We start from the raw sequence: 21,411 nt of genomic DNA, 5'->3' as shown, positions 1-21,411 counted from the left end.
GCGGGTGGTCCACCGGAGCCCCGCGAGGGCCGACTGTCCGCAGGCACGACTGCGGCAGCTCCACCAGAGCCACGGAGCACCGGACCCTCCGCAGGCACCACTGCAGCAGCTTCACCAGAGCTGCCTGCCGCCCCCTCCAGCAAAATGCCTCCCACCAATTATTCTGGCGCCCTAGGCAATTGCCTAGGCTGCCTAAATGGTAGCGCTGGCCCTGGTCTGAGCTTCCCCCACTAAAGTGGCACTGTGCTCACACACCGCAATTATTATGCAAAAAACCCAGGGACACCTGTCCCACTCCTAATTTAGGCCACCCCTAGATTTCCTTCCATTCCTCACTGGGATATTGCATCCAGCCTTCAAGGTTGGAAAGGTCCAACCTCCTGTGTTCCAGGAGCACCTGAAAGTGAAACAAAAACTGCCTGGTGCTGCAGGGGGTCACAGGGACTCGCTGGGGGCTGCCATGTGACAGTCTCTTTGCAGCAGCACTTGCTGCTGCTCTCCCCGCCTGCGGCTGAGCGCCCTCCCCTGAGGCACACGGCCCCTCCCCACAGCCTCAGGCCCGGTTTCCACTTCCCCGGCCGCTGACGTCCCTCGAATAGCAGCACAAGGCGGGTGATTGTGATTCTGGCGAGCTGTTCGGAGCCTCATGCAGGCGCCGCGGCCACTCCGGCGCCTCTTGGTCCCGGTGCAGCTGGCCCACACGCCGCCTGCCAGCAAGCGTTTTGCCCAGGGCTCGGCCACTTTGTAGCTGGAGGCCCGGAGACCTTTCCCCGGTTGGGGGCCTCGCATCCCGCTTGACCCCGCCGCCCCCGGGACGCAGGGAGAGACTGAGCCCCCTCCCTACCTGCAGCCGTCCCCGGTGCCCCGGGCGCGGGCAGGGAGAATGGCCCCACTCGCTGCCCCTTCGCCCTGGGCGCTGCTGCTGCTCCTACTGCTGCCGCCGCCCTTCTCCGTGGCCTCCAAGCTGAACATCCCCAAAGTGCTGCTGCCCTTCACCCGGAGCACCAGGATCAACTTCACCCTGGAAGCCAGCGAGGGCTGCTACCGCTGGTGAGTGAGCGCGGAGGCAGCCTACCCGGGCGCCCCTCTACTCTGGGGCTGCCCGTGGCGCAGGTGTGGCGCGGGCGGCGCCCGCAGGAGCCGGCCCGGAGCAGCACGTGGGGCTGGGAGCCCGGACTGCAGCCGCACGAGGGGCCTGGCAGCCTGCGGCCTCGTTCGTCCCTTTGTCTGCAGCCGCCTGCCTGGCTCTGGCCGGGCACCCCCGAGGGAAGCGTCCGCGCGCTCTCCCAATGGGGCGGCCTGGCTCTGCAGCTATTAACGCGGCTTCCGGTGGCCCCTGAGAGCTGCCGAGCCTGGGCCTGAGAGCGTCGCGCCGCTGCACCTTGCGCTCCAGCACGCCCAGGGCGGGTGAGACCTGGGCCCTGCATGCTGGCGGGGCTGAGAGGAGCGGCTGGGTCCTTGGGGAGGCTGGGCTGGGGCTGAGCGTGGTGTGAAATTTCAGCTTTGTTTGCACTGCCCTAAGGCTGGGCCCGAAGAGCCGCAGATACCAGCTCTGCCACGCGTGTTTGCACAGGGCCAGGCCTTGCTGCCCAGGGGCCCCGGTACAGGTGGGAGAAGGGCTGAGAAATCCTGGTGTATTGTAGGCAAGGCCTCAACGTGCTTACAGTGTAGTAAATGGATGTGACGGGTACGGAGTGCAATAAAAATGAGCGAGTGCAATGCAGGATAGGGGGAGGAAGAACTAAGAAAGGGGGTTGCTTGTATGCACCCTTGGATGGCACCATTGACATTTTCATATGTAAAAGCTACATCAGATATGCTCGCAAAGCAACCAGTAGTGATTTTTTTCTGATGATTTGAAAGTGTTCAGTAGCTTTTGGCTTTGAATGATACCTTTTTTTTTTTTTTTTAATTTAAAGCATACATTCATTATATTCATATTTTAACTTGGCACTTTGTCACTTAATAGTGAGAATCCAATATATGCATTGGCTAGCTCCTCCAAGGATAGCACATATGCTACATATTTTGGGAACACCAGCGATTCTCCCATCCTGTCAACACTGGGCACTCACCTGCTTTTGGGAAAATCCATAAGAGCCTGATCGTATGTAGTTTGAAAAACAAACCTCACAGTTTTCTACCATCTGCATGAAAAATTCCACACCCACCCATCACCAGATCCACAGAGGAAGTTAGGAGTTCAAATAGCTTTGTGGATCTAGATGTTGAATTCTGGGCAAGAAAAAAAGCCAAGAAAGTTTTGTATATCTAGCTGGATGAGGAATTTTTAGGTACAGAGGAATACATATGCACACTCTGCATGTGAGGTGGCTTTGTACCTATCACCAACTCATATGAGGGCATGGTAGTAAGGGTGGAGGCGAAAACTTAAGACATCTGTCCAAATACTGAGTCAGATTCACCCCTGGTTTTCTTCATTAGGGTTTATGCCAGAAACAAACCATGAGATGTAACAGCTAACCCCTTTCTCAGTCCCTCCATCAAAAAATCTAAAAATTAGACAATACCTCACTGTCATGGCTGATTTAGACAATATGCTGAGTATATAACCTCAGGAGAGACTGGATCAAAGAGGAACACTGGGTCAGATTGTTCTAAAAGGTAAAAGATGCCCCGTGTGAATAATTGTACTGGCCTCTGGTCAAGACATCAGAGTAAGGATAGAGGATATAATCAAACACTGCATGGGTGTCCTTCTTGCTGACTCCAACCCAGTCGCATTTCTGCTTTGGGAAGCCTTCTTGTTCACACGAAGCAACAGAGAAGTTAGCTAATAGGTTGGACATGTTGAACTCAGTGGGACTGCTTGCTGAATAAAGGAACACATACATGCAAGTGCTTGCAGATTCAGAGCCATGGTGTTTCATAACGATGCTAATATCGTCATGCTAAACAATGTTTAAGTAACACATCTCTCATTTGCAGTAGCAGTGAATGTGAGATGTACAGCTAAAGAAATGTTGATATTCCAAGTTTGTTCATGATTACATCTGCCCTTGTGCCACTTACACGTTTGTAGCAGATTTTTGTTGTTAAATTTGTGGTTGAAAACAATTAAAACTCATCCCAGTAGAATATATTTTTCCTTTGTATCAATGCATTTAAGCTGTCACTCTGACTTTTATGTACTTGTATATTTGCCTTGATATTAAATATTTGAGAGGCTGGTCATAAACCTTTAATATGGATACTTATAAGTTTGAGTCCCACTCCTCCCCTAGTCAGGAAGAACAGTAATCAGAGTTGCATCAAAAGTTTATTTTAATCCTAAACTGCATGTGTAGAAAAGAAAGAGGAAGCAAGTTATTAGGTACAGCCATTTTTAAATTTAAACAATAGTTCGCTGTTTGCTATGGAGCTGTTTAGTGATTGCAAATGTATTCTACAGATATGTTCTTACCATATGTTTTTAAAGTAAGCATAAAGTAAGTAAGCTGGAGTCTGTGCAGAATCAGTTTACCAGTCAGTTTGGCTCATAAAAAGAAAAAAAGTCAAAAATTAGGGATGTAAAATATTTAATGCTTACTGGTTAACCGTTTGTTTTACCGTTAACCCACCCTAACCACTAACCCCCAGCCATGCCAACCAGAGCAGCTCCAGACCCTCTCCCTTTAATCAGTTAACCAGTTAAATGATATAATTTTAATTGTTTAAACGGTTAACTTTTAAAACGATATTTACATCCGTGTCACAGATGTATCACAAAGGTACTGGGTTTGCATAGGCAATATATCTTCATTATTTCTAGTAAATATGTGAAAAATAGTAGCGAACATTCTCTCTCTCTCTCTCTCTCTCTCTCATATATTGATTAGTTTATAGGAAAAAATAATGATCAACTTTCTCTGCATCAGTCATCCATTCAGAATGTCAGTTTCTCTGTTCTGCATGATTAAAAGCTTGCAGTGGTAGTTAACGTTAATTAAGAGATGTGTGAATCAGATATTGATCACAGTGGAATTGTACCCTTACGCAGTATGGCCTAGTGCAAAGGAGACTGGACTAGGTAAAACCTGGGTTCTGTTCCCAGCTCTCCCACTGGCATTCTGGATGACCTTGGGCATGTCATCTCACCACTCTGTGCCTCAGTTTCCCCAGATGGAAAGGGGGTTGTTGATGCTGATCTCATTTTGTACGGCACTTTGAGATCTACTAATGAAAAGCACTGTATAAGAGCTAGGTTTTATTATTATTTGAAGGAGAAAGGCTCTAGATCTGGCATCAATTTAGACTTACTAAGGTGTGCCTTCATTTTCAGCCTTTGTGATATTAATCTATCTTAACTTCTCTCTTGCAGAGCAACAGGCAGGATGTGGGTGCCAGTCTGTGTATATCCATAAATCTTTTGGAGGAAGTAGCAGCTCTCTGTGAGGGGCTGAATATAAGTGATGAAGATGATTTAGCAAAACTGAAAATGTTTAGTTAATTGCATTGATTAATCCTTCTTTCCTGTCTCACAACCACCTGCCAAAAAGCCAGTCTTTAACTAGAATGCACTAGGAGGAGACCTAATATGAGGGCAGATTGTTGCACATCTGCTTATTACCAGGTTCTCCTCTGAAGCATCTGGTTCTGCCCATTGTGAGAGAGAGAAAACTGAACTGGATAGACCTGGGTTCTGGTCCAGTCTGACAATTCTTATGTTTAACTCCACGTTTGCTTCCACCCAAACCTTTCCATAAATATGCTGGTTGGAATTGCATATGCAAGAAAAAACAAAGGATCAGAATTACAAGATACAGGCACATGTGTCTGAAGGGAGGATTGAGATTGTGTAATGTGGAACAGTGCTACCAGATGTCAGAGGTAGCATAGTATAAATATTTAGTGCATTGCATCATTTTTGTCATTTCTACTCTGCAAAGATACAAAAAGCAGATAAGGGTGGCATTTGAATTTCTCCTCTTTCTAGAAGAGAAGAAACTTACATAGACTAGGAATGCATTCTAGATTATCAGATAGGTTATGGGAAATGCTTCTCTTCTGTGATGGTGAGGAGGTGTGAGAAGTCTTGTCTAGTTACTTTTTTCTTGTGCTTGTAAAGTTCCCTGGGTTTTCTCTTTCCACACCTTCAGATCTCCTGCATCAGGAGGACTTTCCTTCTGACATGTGAGTTCTGGATGGGGATTCTTCCAGAGCTTGTTGTTGTTCTAGGAAACGGAACATGGGAGAGAGGACATAATGCATTCTGCTTCCCTCCTCTGCTCATAATGATTGCAAGCTCTACTTCTGTAGCACATCCTGTCCAGGGAGTGGGGGGACTGATTTAAGTCTCAAGTTCTGGTACTTCTGTGGTAGAATAAATACCATTAGATTAAAGCATCTACCTGTTTCTTTTCTTCTTCATTCTTTTCCCAACTTCTCCATTCTCCTCTCTGAGCTCTCATCTCCGACGTCTTGCCATTGGCCTGTGACCCAGTCAAGAATTCTGCTGCAGATTTTGAGAGATTTTTTTTCTTAGTTTCTGAGGAGTCTGCTTCTTTTATCTGATGATAAACATTCAATCTGTTATAAACATCTGCATGATTTTTTTTCTTGTGTAATTTTACATGTTGTTTGATGATAGAAATTGGAAAAGTTCCAACGATACACTAATAAACTGCAGAAGTTTTACAGTGTACTACGAATGAAGACCTGTTTATATACTGATTTTTAAAAAAGGGGCCAAGGAGGGAATGAATCCTTTCTAGGATGAACCCTAACCCAGTGGCTCTCAGACTGAGGTCCATGCTAATTATCTGTTTGGGAGTGTGGTCTGGTAACATGTTGATGACTGTCCTTGCTTCTGGCTGCTAAATTTGATTAAAAGCCTGTCAAAGTATTTTATATAATTGGTTATGTTACCTGTCTATGTAAACAATTGCTGTGGTTGCCCCAGCAATGTAATGTAAATGGAAGGGGAGATGTCGCATGAGAAAATCTCTCAAACATATTTTAGTCCATGCTATGAAAATGTTTTGAGTACCCCTGAAATAGGCTGCTTCTTTCATGGTTCTCTCTTTGATCCCGGATCTGCTGACAGTTATGCACATGCATAACTCTCTTTACATGCACAGTTCCACTGAGTCGAAGTTAAACACACACATCTTTGTTGATAGGATTTGGTCCTTAGTTTGCAAAATGAAAGTTTGTCTTACATATGTCAGGAATTTCAAAGAAATGTTTGTTATAAGTAATAATTTAAGGGATATTTAACATGAGATAGAATATTGATTAACTGAGGATGGTGAGAGTTCTGACACTTCTGATCAGTTGGCCTCTGCCCCTATATGTCACTTTCTAGCTGGGGGATTACTCTTCTGAAGAGTTACTCTCATTGGAGTATAGAATTTATAACTTTTACTTTTGTTTACATCTTTGAAGATCTTGGTAGGATAACTGAGGTACCTAATGCTACGTTTTCTAGTTTGACTACATTAATGTAGTTTAATAATTTATCCTACTTTTCTGTTCTTTTAACATGAGGTATTTTGATACATAGAAGTGATTAACCATAATTGCAAAACGAGTTGTCTAGATGTTAATACACACATTTACTGTACTAAATAAATTCTCCTTTTCACATAATTACATAGAATTTCAGAACAGGGTCAATATGTACAAAATTATCTTTAATCTTAGCCTGAAAGGATACCTCTGTCAAATGAGATACATGCCAAACTTTGACCTCTGATACATGGTTTGATAGTTTGTAGCAGCTCTCTGAGAAGACATCACTGTTACATGCAAAATCCACCTACGAAACAGTTGCGTAACTCTGCTGTATGGCTGTAGATGATGCTTTCTGTGTGAAAAATTCAAGATAGGATGTTAGATTAAAACCAGTTCTTTGAAACACGCTCCCTTGAGGGTATAAATGTTGACCATTCGGTGCAGGGATCCTAAATTGCAGATCTAAGTAGATTTATTGGTTAATTGTTCAAAGTTAAATGTAGTCTTTCATATCAACCCTATGTAAATTGGTCTTTTGATGATGTCTTATCACGATCAGTGGTTCTCTTTTTTGAAGAACACCTTATTAATGCTCCTAGTACGATATTCCCAAGCATGGGGTGGGATCTGAGTTACTACAGTAAATATTTTCCAGGGTGTCTGGCTGGTGAGTCTTGCCCACATGCTCAGGCTTTAGCTGATTGCCATATTTGGGGTCGGGAAGGAATTTTTTCCCAGGGCAGACTGGCAGAGGCCCTGGGGTTTTTTTTGCCTTCTTCTGTAGCAGGGGGCACGGGTCACTTGCTGGAGGGTTCTCTGCACCTTCAAGTCTTTAAACCATGGTTTGAGGACTGCAGTGGCTCAGACATAGGATAGGGGTTTATTACAGGAGTGAGTGGGTGAGATTCTGTGGCCTGTATTGTGCAGGAGGTCGGACTAGACAATCATAATGGTCCCTTCTGACCTTAAAGTGTATGAAATTCAAAGTCCAAATATTCATGATTTGGCTTTTTTTAATTGTGGGTTCTTTTTATTTGCCATCTGTCTTTTAAGCATTTGGGTTAATCTTTTCAAGCTTTTCTCTGAAACCAGAAATGCTAGAAACTTACCATTGATATGCATTTTTTTAAAGATGAAAGCTCAGATTCTCACATAATTAAATGATTGCTAAAGCTGGGGTTTCAAGAAAAGCACAAAATATTAGGAGTCCCATAAGAAAATTATGAGAGATGACAAGACGACAAGTGTAGCTTTAAATATACTTCTAACTTTTCAGGATTCCAGTGCTTTATTGCGGTATAACTGTTGCTGTAGCAGCAAAGAATAATTTTTGTAAATGAAGTTTTGATCTAGATTTGTGATGGGTCTAGGTATAAACATCATATACAATATTGGTAACCTTTTGCAAAACACAGTACCTACAGAGAAATGAAGACAAAACTTAATTTAAAAAATGTTCCAAATTGATGGTTACTTCCTAATCATACCAGGGGGAAGGGAAGCATTCTGAAGCAGTGGTTTTAAAATAGCAGTGCTTGCTGGCTGAACTCTGTACCACACAATTACAAAACCTCCTTACATTGTAAATTATTGTGTGGAATTTATATTTATGTCCACATGTGGCATATAAATATGCTTACATTCTTGGGACACACTCATTTCTGCATCTGTTTTGTAGAAATGGCTTGCATCACAACAAAGACCTCTACAAAGTTGACTGGTAATGAAGTATTGCTGTCTTAAGTCTTAAGACAGATGACGGGTCTGATCCAGTGCCCATTAGAGATGGTGGAAAGTTTCTGTTGACTTCAGTGGGAGTCAAATTGGGTCCTAAAGACTTAGAGGAAGATTGTTTTAATAATGCTGAAATAATAACAGAGGATGGAAAACTTATCCAGACACCCCCTATGTAGAAATAGACTAAAATTGTTAGCTGATGACTGTTACAAAAGATGGGCTACATCCTGATGAGAGCCCAGTTACTGGAGTTCTACCTAGGTACTGTCACTGAACTCTGCTTAGGGTTCATTCTTTCATTCCCACTGGCAAGTGGGCATTTGATAAACTTGAAGTCTTTCTGCCCCTTACCATGATTCCAAATAGTTGCAGTAAAATTGACCAGAGTCTTGTTCATACTCTTAGAAAAGAAGACTAGGAGAATTATTATTACTATTATTCCCTAAATAGAAAGCTTAAATGACTTCAGTAGGTGTTGAAAGCACTCTGCACCTTTCAGGTTCATGCCCTTTTTTGTGTCAGGTTCCGTCATTTGTTCTTGAAGCACATTCATATCTCTGCTGCTGTACAAATAATCTTTTACAATTTTTGTCCATGATAAGAAAAAGAAATGTAGAATGAACATATGATGCATTTAAAAATTGTAAATTAAATACAATGGATGGGTCACTAGAGCATTAAATTAAAGGAATGAGCAGGGCTGGCCAAATTAATTATACCTCCTGTTGAGCATTGTGCTGTTCAGAGCACATCTGACAAGATAAACATGCTCGTTACATGGTTAACTTGGCCATGCTTGTATGTACAGTGCAACCTACCTTCTCTCCAATTACTGGTGAGAAGCGTAAGAAATAATAGCGTATCAAGGGCCAGTCCCAAGACAAGAACCCAGGAGTCTTGGTTCCAATTCCACAGTCAGTCCCTAACTCCCTAAGCTGAACTGCCTTCCAGCAAAGTCACTGAATCTGTTATCTCAATTGAAAAATGTGGGTGATAATAATTTATACTTTTCACTTGCATGGTGCTTTTACATCCCTACATCTCAAATCACTTCACAAAAATGGATAGAAACCATTATCCCCATTTTATAGTTAATCTTACTGAGTATAGAACATTAAAGCAATTTGCATGAGAGTCTCTATGGTCTAGCAGATAAGATACGGGTCTACCACCTCAGGGCAGTGCTCTCTTCCAAAAACAGTTTTACATAATTCTTCAAGCTTTGCAGAAACCTTTGCTTTTTGAGTAATCTGGCAATTTTTAGGGCAAGCTGATTTTCCAGGCCAAAATTATAGAGAACAAAGAGAGCACTTTCTACTGTAGTTGGTTGCATGCTTTACTATGGAGAGTTTATTTCAGAGGTTGACAACCTTTGGCACGCATCCCATCAGGGTAATCCACAGGCCGGCCGTGAGATGTTTTGTTTACGTTGACCATCCGCAGGCACGGTCCCCCGCAGCTCCCAGTGGCTGTGGTTCACTGTTCCCAGCCAATGGGAGCTGCGGGAAGCGGTGGACCACAGGGATGTGCTGGCCGCCTGTTCCTGAAGCTCCCATTGGCTGGGAACAGCGAACCACGGCTATGGGGAGCTGCGGGGGCCTTGCCTGCGGATGGTCAACATAAACAAAATGTCTTGCAGTCGGCCTGCAGGTTACCCTGATGGGCCGTGTGCCAAAGGTTGCTCACCCCTGGTTTTTTGCTTCCCCACATAAGGTGTGTATGCCCTTTTAAAGGTGTAGCGAGGATGTAGCTCATTCATCACCTAACGTGGGCCTGGTTGTACTTTGTGAAAAGAATGGATGGTTGTCTGTGGCAGTAAGATGTCCCGTGATTCTTTATTATAGGATTGCTGTAGGGAACATACGTTTACTAATGTGTCTAGAGCAATAAAAATCCTGGATTCAGTGCCGCTGTTGCAGTAATTACCCTGCAAAGTTTGTTTTCTTGTTCCTTATTGCAGGGTGTTCCCGGTTTTGGTATTATACGTTTATCTCACTGTTTGTACTGAGACCACCCAGCACATATGCATAGGTTTAAAATAATATATTTTAAAAAAGCATTAAACACAAAAACAGTCCAGTCAGAACAGCCAAGGATTACTATTTGGTTCTGTATTTTAGAGGTCTGCCAATCTCACCCCTCATCTTCTTTCTTTCTCCCATCCCAGAAGGTTGTGCCTGGAACAGCCCTACCTTTGTTCTCCATTGGGAACCTTGCAAGGGCCACTGAGTGTCCTTCTCCTTGCTTTGTTGATCAGGACACTCTGGTTACGTTTATCTTTCCTTCCTTTTTTTTTCCTCCCCCACTGCCCCTTCAATCATTATGCCCACCTTCCTTTCAAGACCTTTGCAGGGTGAAAGCTATAAATTCTTTTCTGGATTGGAGGGGTTAATTTTTCCCAACTCTTGGCAAACCTGTTTACTTGAAGTGAAGGTTTGAATGTGAAGGAGCCTTCTTCTGAATCCGTGATTTTTGGGGGGCGGGGGAATGAGGAAAGAGGGAATCACCACAATGGCTGGCATCGCACCAAGCTGAACAGCCATGCAATGTTCTCAGACTTGGGTGCTCCCAAGTTACAGTAGCATGAGTTCTCTCCAGGGATGCAGCCATACGTTGACTCTCCTTTTAATGATTTATACGGTCAAACTGTCATAAACAGATGGTTAAGGGTTAGTGTCTCTTTTACCTGTAAAGGGTTAAGAAGCTTAGTTAACCTGGCTGACACCTGACCAGAGGACCAATAGGAGGACAAGATACTTTCAAATCTTGGTGGAGGGAAGTCTTTGTTTGTGCTTTTTGTTTGGTTCGTTGTTCGCTCTTAGGGCTAAGAGGGACCAGACATACACCCAGACTTTCCCAATCTTTCTGAATCAGTCTTTCATGTGTCAAAATTGTAAGTAATAGCCAGGCAAGGCGGATTAGTCTTATGTTTGTTTTCTTAACTTGTAAATGTGTCTTTTTGCTGGCAGGATTTTTACCTCTGTTTGCTGTAACTTTGAATCTCAGGCTGGGGGGGCGGGTCCCTCTAGTCTATATGAATCCGAGTACCTTCTAAAGCATTTTGCATCCTGATTTTACAGAGATAATTTTTACCTTTTCTTTCTTCAGTTAAAAGCTTTCTTTTTAAGAACCTGATTGATTTTTCCTTGTTTTAGAATCCAAGGGATTGAGTCTAAACTCACCAGGGATTGGTGAGGGGGAAAGGAGAGGGGATGGTTTATTCCTCCTTGTTTTAAGATCCAAGGAGTTTAGATCTGTGTAAGCCTCTCAAGGCAACCCAGGGAGAGGAGAGTCTGGAGGGAAAAGGAGGGGGATGGTTAATTTCTCCTTGTTTTAAGACCCAAGGGGTTTGGGTCTTGGGTTCCCCAGGGAAGGTTTTGGGGGAACAGAAGTGTGCCAGACACAGACTTCTGGCTGGTGTCAGTGTACCAAATTTAAGCTAGTAATTAAGCTTAAAAGTGATCATTCACGTCCCCACTTCTTGAACCCTAAAGTTCAAAGTGGGGAAAAAACCTTGACACAAACCTTAATCTGTTTTGTTTGCATTCTAATATTTGGATTATCTAGTGATTTAAAAAATATATTAACTAGAGTAGATGGCTAACATGCCTGTAGCCTTTCTGTCTGTACTCACTTTAGCTTGTTACATGAACTTTTCAGCAGTTATAATAAAATACTTTTTGGCCACCTGTCCATGGCAGTTACTTCTGTTATCTTTCCCTTTTTTTAAATTCCAGCCAGTATTTCCAATTTGGTTGGATCAAAAACTGTTTCTTTGTGGAGAATTAACAAATTTCCTTTACCATGAATAGGTTGCTATTCATAACTGCTTGGGAATGGGCTTATCTCTTTTAGAATTTGTAAAGTTGCCTGGGAAATCTATGAGAACAGCAGCTGTAGCAGAGGAATGCCACTTTTTCAGAACAGCAAAGTGATGGTTATTGTAAAGCTTTTCTGAACACCAGGGAAGGTTCAATAGTATCTAGACAAAGTTAGGCTAACAACAGCAGGAAGGGGGGAAGTTTTGTGAAGAATCTCTGGGTGTCTGGCTGTGCGAGAACCTGGCTATTCATGTCTTTAACAAACCTAACATCCCTGTATTCTGCCTCCATTGAATATAGATTTAATGGCAAACTGGGATCCTGTTCTAATGCACATCCATCCCATACACTTTATTTATACATTTATGTAATAGCTACATACACACACCTCAAAACCCTAATTATTCATTTCAATTTTAGGTCAAGACGAGGAGAAAAGGTCCAAAATATCAGTTCAGTGAACTTACAAGGAAGCAATATATCAAATAATTGCCTGCATTTAGGAGATGCATGATGTTAATTTTGCTAATCACAATCCCAAATGTCTAGGAGAATGATTTTAATTCAACAGCTAAAATTCTGAAGCAAAACCCATTATGCTTTGGGGAATGTACATCTTGTTTGGTTATATTCTACCTAGTAAAGATAGAAGCAGAACAATCCACCAAATTAAATCACATTTTAGTTAGAGCAGTGTCCTGTAATACTCAGTGAAGGCCAAATCATGTGGGACTTACTGAGATTAAAACCCCATGGTAGGTTTTGCGTCAGAAAAAAAAAATGATAAAGATCTTTTGGCTTTAACAATGTGATAGATTTGATTTCAATTTACATTCTAGACTGGGTATGGCTACATTTGGAATTTCAAAGCGCTGCCGCGGCAGCGCTGCAGGAGCGCTTTGAAGTGTGAGTGTAGTCACAGCGGCAGCGCTGGGAGAGAGCTCTCCCAGCACTGCATGTAAACCACATCCCTTACGGGTGTAGCTCCCAGCGCTGCTGCCCTGATTACACTGACACTTTACAGCGCTGTATCTTGCAGCGCTCAGGGGGGTGTTTTTTCACACCCCAGTTGCAGCGCTGTAAAGTGTGAGTGTAGCCAAGCTTTGGTGTTCAAAAGCAGTCGCTGGTGGCTTAACTCCATTCCCATTACTGTCCATAGGTGGGCCAACCCACAGCCCTTCTGAAAACCCCACTCTGAGCAAAAGCTTCACAGCTGGCTACTCTCACTGTGTCAATCTGTTGCATTAGCCTGTAAAACATAGGATGGGATGGAAATCTGTTTGATGCTCTTTTTCTCAGTACAATGAGAATTGGCCTAAGAGAGGATAGAGTAGAGTAAAAAGGAGAGAGAATTGTCCTTCCCTGTACATTTAAATACTCATGCAAATAGAGAAATTCTGTTCCATCGTGAGGAGGACAAGGCTATGCTTCAGCTTGAACATCTTACGATTCCCTGGGAATCTATTTGGAACCATAATTTGCTGATACGGATAAAGTTGCTTCTGTGTTGTTTTGGCTGCTGTGTAGTCAGTTTGGCATATAAACAGTAAATTGTGTCCTGAGAATCACTGTGAATATAGCACCAAACATATTGTTCAGTCAAGTCTTATCAAACTGTTGAAAGGCTTTACATGCCATTTGATGGTACTGTTTCCATCTGGCTACATGTCTATAAATGTTTCTAAGTCAAGTCCTGAAACATTAGATAAGCTGATAATTATTTATCTTCAGAGAGACTTTTTTTTTTGCTAATTAGGTATTCTGTGGTACTTAAACTGTGCAGTCTGAACTTATCTATAAATTGATGCAAGCGTATTCACCAGATTATATGCTAAAGTGATGGAGAAAGAAGTATGTTTGCCAACACTTGAAAATGGATTATTAACAGCATTAAATATGGTTAGATATATTCACCCATGATACTCACTTATTTTGCTCCTCTGCCATGGCAGAGAGTTGTATATTATTCCTGTAATTTTGCAGTATTTGCTTAGGGACAAATTTAGGGCCCAATCCCGTCCCATTGACACTGATGCGAGTTTTGTTACTGACAGCAATGGGGACAAGATTGGGTCTGTAAAGCCTGAAACTTAAAAAGTTGAACGTAATGGGGTAGAAAGTACTGAAGTCAATGGGAATGCTGTGCAGTCACCTGAAAGTAGAATTTGGCTCAAAATGTAGGATTAAAACAAATGTTGGGACATAAATTACATATTTCTTTTGTTTTGCCCTCCCTCTTTGTTATTCTGCTTCTTCCCACCAGCACCACCCAAGCATTGCTTTTACTGCTAGACGCTATTAGCAGTTTTAGTATGTAATTCAAGAAGTCCTACCAGGTACATGTTGGTAGAATGTGGTGTTGAAATATTAGTAGCTCTTCTAGTATCTAATTACTGACATGCTGTCCCAGGAATTAAAAACGCGCCAGTAGTTAGGCTGTAGAATAAATTGTGGAGGTATGTGTTGCTTTCTGAAATAGTGAATTATTTACTGTCTATATCACAAAACTAAAATTAGGTCTGTGGAGGGAAGAGCATAACAGAGTACAAGACACTACTGTACCAACGTTTATTCAATTAATGTCTTATTCATCCAACCTATAATTATTACACCCTATTTATGGGCAAATATAGATGGGATTCTTATTAGTGAATACTAAAGTATAATAAAAACATTTTCTCTATTAGGACTTGACTTTCACAGTTTTAAGTACATAAGCTTAATTGTTTTCTGTTTATTTTCAGACTAAGACATTTTATCAGTTCTTAAACTGCCCATAAATAACTGCTGATAGCTGTTTGTTGTGGTTTGGTGCTTGTGTGTGCGTGGTTTGTTCTTTTGTTTTTTGAATAGGCCAAATCCTGATACTTGTTTCAGAAATATCAGTGACAGTTGCACCCCATTCTTTAAATCTAGTCCTTACTTGGGAAAAACATCTGTTGGAGGCATATTCATTAATACATTTACTTCAGTGGTGGTCATTTTGCCTGAGGAAAGCAGGGTTTGGTCAACAGATATGCAAAACCCTGTAAATCCCCACAAAAATGTATTTTCATGTGCAGTTCATATAATTGCAAACCAAGTACTTGTGTACTTCACAGATCCAGTACTTTACTCATACCTTTAGATTGTAAGCTGCTTAAAGTCTTTTTGTCGTGTGTTTATTCAGTGTCTGCTGTGGTGGAAATCTGATCCACACCTAAGGTTCTGAGGTGCAGTTCAATACAAACTGTGTACAGTGGTTACATGTCCATTTCTACAGTTACACATGTTGTGTAGTTTTGAAAATGTATTTGTAAACCTTATTGGTCCTGAAACTGATTTGTTGTTACATATTTCATTTGAGGAGCCCAACTGTAAGAATTGCAATCTCTTGAACTTCCATTGATCCTGCTTGGAGTTGATGGTGTTGAGTACGTTGTAAGGCTGGGTTCAATATTAAGATGGTGATTTTTGTTGTTTAATGTTGCAAAGGGATGAATAATCATTTATTCTACTTAATAGAACAAAGGTGGTTGTGTGTTCTCCTTGACTGGGTAGCTAACCGAAAGAAAACTGCAAGTTTGTAAAATGCAATATGGTGGTAATGTGTTTATAATAGGCATTAATTAATCACAAAGAAAGGGGCTATTTTCTTGATTTGGTTAATATCAAATGTGTGCAAGCCTCAGCTTTGGAGAGAGTTGATGAAAATCAAAACATTTCTGTTTCAGGTGATTTCCCATAGATCATTGCTTTGTGAAACTTTTCTAAAAATTGCCATTATTTGGAAATAATTCCAAAAAGAAGGTCAGTTCTTCGGCTGGTATAAATCAGTGTAGCTTTGCTGTTTCCACCAGCTCTGGCTCTCATCCATAGTTTTGATTTATTGTTTTTTATTTTTTAAGAAAACCCAATAGCCAATCAACTGCGCTTTCATCATCACCGTGAAGTAGCCTTAGAGAAATCCAGAATGGTTCTAGCTGTGACTCCACCGCCAACTCCGCTTCCATTCAGGCCCTTACAACATTTAAGAAATTAAAAATGTGGGCCCCAGGCCTGCAGTGAATTCAGTGTGGACCCAGGGGCTTGCTGGTGCAGAACTCACTACAGGATTGGGGTCTTGCTTTTTAAAGAAACACAATTTTGAGCAAAAATGGGATTGGTCAAATAATTTATAACGGTTCAAACAGCTGTGTAGATTTAAATAGCACCAAATCGTATTACACAAGCTTCTAAATCTAAACTGTATTGCATACATTAACTAGACATTATATCACATTTGAATTTCTTAATTAGAAAAATGTTATTCATCACTTTTACTATTAATGGGCTCTGCCATAGCAAATCTATTGATAATTGTAACATTTTGTAATTGGAAAAAACCTGAGTTATCATCCATACCTTCGCCATGGAAGATGCCAATTTTGATTGCAAGTGATAAATAGCATGTATCTTATGACTGGTTTCAGAGTGTAGCCATGTTAGTCTGTATCAGCAAAAAGAACGAGGAGTACTTGTGGCACCTTAGAGACTAACAAATTTATTTTGGGCATAAGCTTTTGTGGGCTAAAACCTACTTCATCACATCACTGTAATTGATAGATTTAATCTTAGGTTGCACTTCCTGTTCACATTTTATCTTACTGTCTCTGCTTCTAAGTTGTTAAAGCACAAGAGGAGGGATTTTTTGGCTTAGTAAATGCATAGGATTTTTTTTTTAAGCAAAATGATTGGCATAAGCTGGTGTTCTTATGCTGCAGTAAGGGGTATATGTGTTAATCAGTAGAAGCAGTAGGCTTAGGGCCTATTTTTTCCCAGAAGTGCTGACCAGCCTCAACTCTGGTTGAAATCCCTGATAGATGTGGGCACTCTGCATGTGGAAAAGTCAGTCCCATAGCTTATAATATGAAGACAGAGATTTTACATATGATAATAATGGTGGTGGTTTAGATAAAAAGGTTACTGTCGCTTTTAAATAAGAGTCTCTGCATTTTCCATGATAACTGGCTAACACTGCAGTAACTTTCAGTGATATTCTTGTAGGTCTTCCACAAGGCCAGAAGTTGCCAGCATAGAACCTGCAGATCAAGATGAACGCCAGTGTTCACAAAAGGCTGTTGTCCAGGCACGTTCATCGCAGCCAACACGTCTGACAAGTATCATTTTTGCTGAAGATATATGTAAGTTTTCAACTTTTTTTTGTTTGGGTTAAAAAAATTGTACAATACTGCAGGTTTATGAGCCCTATGACATCTTTAAGGGATACACACATATACACATACATTTATATGTAACAAACATCCATTGATATGTGCATTTTATTTATAAGCTTATAGGTAGAAAAGACCACATGAACCCTGTTCTGCAGAGGTCTAAAGTCAATGTGGGTAAGGCATCTGAAACCTTCAAGGGTGGGTGTAGGTGTATCTGAAACTCTCACAAATCTGGGGATTCCTAAAAGTGAATGTTTCAATTTGAATTTTACATAATTCAGTTTCAGATATTTGGGATTTGGAAAATTTGAGTTTACTTTCATGCCTTACGTCAGTGCAGGGTACCGTCTACTTGTCTACTTTTAGAAAGAAAGATATGCAAAGTAGATGAGTTAATAGACATGTATTTGTAACATAATCATTGTATAATAAATTGGTTACATTATATTGCATTTTTCATTCCAAAGGAATCTAGGGTGTTTTGTGAATGATACGTGTAGGGGGCCTTTACCCACTTCTGTCACTGAATTGGGTCCGGGGAGCTGCTATTCTGAACCAGCCACACTATACAAACATTTTCTGGACAGGAAATAAAGCAGATTTTCTTCACTGACAATATGGTGGGCATAGTAAATCCTATACCGGGATGGGCAAACTACAGATCATGGGCCACATCTGGCCTGCAGGACTGTCCTGCCTGGCCCAGGAGGCTAGCCCCTGGCCCCTCCCCTGCTGTCCTCCCTCCCCTGCAGCCTCAGCTTGCTTGCTCTTCTGCGAGTGTAATGCTCTGGGCGGCGGGGCTGTGAGCTCCTGGGGCAGCGAGCTCCTGGGGCAGCACAGCTGCAGAGCCCGGCCTGACCCAGTCTCTGTGCTGCATCGTGGTGGCAGTGGCAGCATGGCCCGGCTCCAGCTGGGTGGCGTGGCTATAGTGCCGCCAGCCACCGGTGCTCCAGGCAGTGTGGTAAGGGAGCATAGGGGGTTGGTTAGAGGGCAGGGGAGTTAGGGGTGCTGGTCAGAGGGCAGGGGTGTCAGTAGGAGTCGGGGGGGAATAGGGGGTTGAATGGGGTCAGGCATCCCGGAGTAGGGCAGTCAGGAAGAAGGGAGTGTTGGATGGAGTGGCAGAGGTTCTGGAGGCAATTGGGACAGGGAAAAGGGGTGGTTGGATGGAGTCCCCGGAGGGGGGATGTCAAGAATGAGAGGAAGGGTTGGATGGGGTGGGGGGGATACAAAGGCAGTCAGGGGACAGGGAGCCGGGGTGTGTGGTTGGGGCAGGGGTCCCAGAGACGCTGTCAGGGATCCGGGGGCATTGGATGGGGCAGGAGTCTCAGGGGGGCAGATAGGAGGTGGGGGCCAGCCCATGACCCCCTCCCCTAACCGGCCCTCCATACAATTTACGAAACCCAATGTGGCCCTCAGGCCAAAAAGTTTTCCTGTCGCTGTCCTATAGAAACACTTTTATTTTGAGCTTAAGAGGGAGGAGCTACTTCTCTTGTCTTCAGGACCTAGTTTGTTTTTCAATAGCATTCAGGATCTGGTTTCCATCCCCTGAATGGTAAAGCTTTATTCTGCCCCTAGTTTAGATCTGCCAGCTGGTTAAGATGTACTTTATCTTATTTGCTTAATCATTTTGGTGATGATCATGCTCAGTGCTACTGACTTAATGTTTTCTATTGTTTCTTTAAGTGACTGGTCAAGTGCTTCGTTGTGATGCTATAGTTGACATAATTCACGGCATCCAAATTGTGTCCACGACAAGAGAACTTTATCTTGAAGATTCACCGCTGAAGCTGAAAATTCAGGCTTTGGATTCTGAAGGTCAGAGGCTTACTATTAAGATGTGAAAGTTTTAGTGAAGTCGTGTGTGTGTGTGTGTGTGTGTGTGTGTGTAGTGTACTCTGCTCAGACTTTACCTAGGACAGGACTGGATGTTGGAGCCCAACCCAGACAATGCATAGGAGAATTGTCCTGTTGGCACACAGATACTAACCTATTATAATATTTGTGGTTAAGTATAAGAGGGCTGACAAAGAAATCCCAAACTTCCAAATGTGCCAATTGGACACTGTTTTGTATCTGACAATTCCTGTTTAATTTTTTATGGGTTGCCCAGGAATCAACTTTAGTGTTAATGGCATTTTCAAATATCAGAATCCCAAATAAACATATTTACATGTAAAAGCTCTAACTTCAGGAAAAGGGGGCGAGAGAAACAAAAAGCAGGAGGTAATAATATTTGCACTGCTGAAATGTCACATCAGTATTTGGCTGGTCTGGTCAGGGCTGCAAGGAAGATTGAAGCAGTAGCGATACAAGTCTGTGAACTGCTCTGTAGATTCTACAGGGTTTTGCTAAGCTGAGGCAAGGAGGATGCATTTTTAAGGCAAACCTGTAAAAAGACATTTTATTTAAGGTCAAACAAGTTTAATATGTCTTTTGTTCACACTTTTGTCCCTGTTGCAGCCACCAACTGCTGGGATTCATATCCCTCAAACTAATATAATCTAGAATTTTTTTTAATAGTTGTTTCCATCATCATAGTGTCTGACCCACTGGAGTCAGTAAGAGTCTTTTCAGTGACTTCAGTGGAAGATGGATTGGGTCCATCGTATCTAAGAGGAAGAGGAAACCTCTGCTTGCCGTAGCGTATGTAATAATCTGAGTGCCTTCAGGAACTTCAGACCTTGCTTCAGCAGCTAAATTCTACAGACAAAACAAAAGGTTTTAAAAATACTTAGTGAATAAAAAAGGCCAGATGATTTAAACAGCAGTAGAAGCTTGATGTTTATAATTTGGATACTAGAGGCTTAAACCACATATATCTACTTACAAATCATAAAAGCCAGGCTCTATACTGCGAAATATCAATAGGTAGAACTGTTAAACTTCTTACTGTATTTGTAATTCCAGAACCTTGGCTTGGTGTTTCTGTAGACTCTCAAACATACTCAGCTGACAAATTTGCTTTGGGAGCCATCCAAGTTAAAGTTTGAACAGAAGCTGTGGTTTAAAACCCACAAAGAGCAGTATAATCTAAATTGCTGGAACAAGATGTTCACTAGGAGCCTAAGCTTAAACTTTCAAGCTTAAAGTAATGGAAACAGTGATTGCTCGGCAGCTCTGAAAATCACTTTTTTGTAAGTGATTAACTTTAGGAACTCAACTGAAAGAATTTTGCTGGAGACTTTTAAACTGCTATGGTCTTCTCTTACAATACTTTCTACACATTCATCTCCTTTTGCAAACATTTTTCCTATACTAACAAGTGACCAAGTTTTGGAACATGAACAGAATTATTGAAGACAGTCTTTATGTTTCAGAGGTGCTCTCTTGTCATCTAAGAAAACTGAATAAATGACTTTTAGAGAGTAAATTATCAATTATTTGGCATACAAGAGGAGCAAAAATAAAGGGAAAAATAAACTTGTAATTGGTGAATAGTTGAACACTGCAAAGGGCCTGTGGCTGGCTTTTACTTTGGACTTCTGCACATATACATGGTGATATTTGGTAGATTTTGTAGTAACTTGTATATTATTTCACGTACACACATAATGGAAAGTTAGGGTATTTTTAAAAATGATGTCTTTGTTTCAGACTGACAATATACTGTGCCTCATTATTGCATCTTGTATGAAAGATCAGGTCATGCTTTACTGTGAAGCTCTGGTCCTGTGACAAAGGATGCTGTAAATAGCAGTACCTAGATATATAGTTCACAGCGGTGCTTCCCCTTACACATCCTTTTTTGGAGTTTTATCATGCACTTAACATCCTAATGTATTGTGTGCAAATTACTTTTGTTAGTGCCAGTAAAAAAAAGCAGAAGACACTTTAAACATGCACATTAAGTATGGTCTAACATGTATTTTTTCTGATGACACCAGTTATCGTGTGCTATGTAAAAAAGCATTTAGCACTTTACCCAAATAGTTTTGCATCATTGCTGAAAATATTTAGGACAATAGTTACACCATGGGGAAGTTGGCCTCATGAGTGTATGAAGAAGGGAGACGATATTCAACCAATCTTTGATACTATGAGCCAAATTAGTCTTGGTGTAAACTCAGTTATTCATTATCTCAAAATAGCTCTATATCAAGGCACTCTGTAAACATGGAGAATGTTAATGTTAAAGCCGTTATGTAAACATTTAAAAAAAGTAATCACAAAATTACTGTGCGTGTACATGTCTTCATAGCTTC

The 21,411-nt window shown here is 41.7% G+C and overlaps 1 protein-coding gene across 1 annotated transcript in view; it reads left to right on the top strand.

The window, feature by feature from the left end:
• The first annotated feature begins 206 nt into the window (after positions 1 to 206).
• The window catches only part of NUP210 (nucleoporin 210), a 125,904-nt gene continuing 104,699 nt past the window's right edge, over positions 207 to 21,411 (top strand). Inside the window, exons 1-3 of the mRNA XM_030568114.1 lie at positions 207 to 1,050; positions 17,040 to 17,176; positions 18,893 to 19,024. Of these exons, the coding sequence (XP_030423974.1) occupies positions 884 to 1,050; positions 17,040 to 17,176; positions 18,893 to 19,024 (436 nt within the window). The 5' untranslated portion in view covers positions 207 to 883. The remainder of the gene's footprint in view (positions 1,051 to 17,039; positions 17,177 to 18,892; positions 19,025 to 21,411) is intronic.

Source organism: Gopherus evgoodei, chromosome 7 (genome assembly GCF_007399415.2).
Source record: "Gopherus evgoodei ecotype Sinaloan lineage chromosome 7, rGopEvg1_v1.p, whole genome shotgun sequence".
NCBI classification, from domain to species: Eukaryota; Metazoa; Chordata; order Testudines; family Testudinidae; genus Gopherus; species Gopherus evgoodei.
The sequence above is the reverse complement of the archived record's forward strand: the minus strand, read 5'-3'. Positions and strand labels throughout refer to the sequence as shown.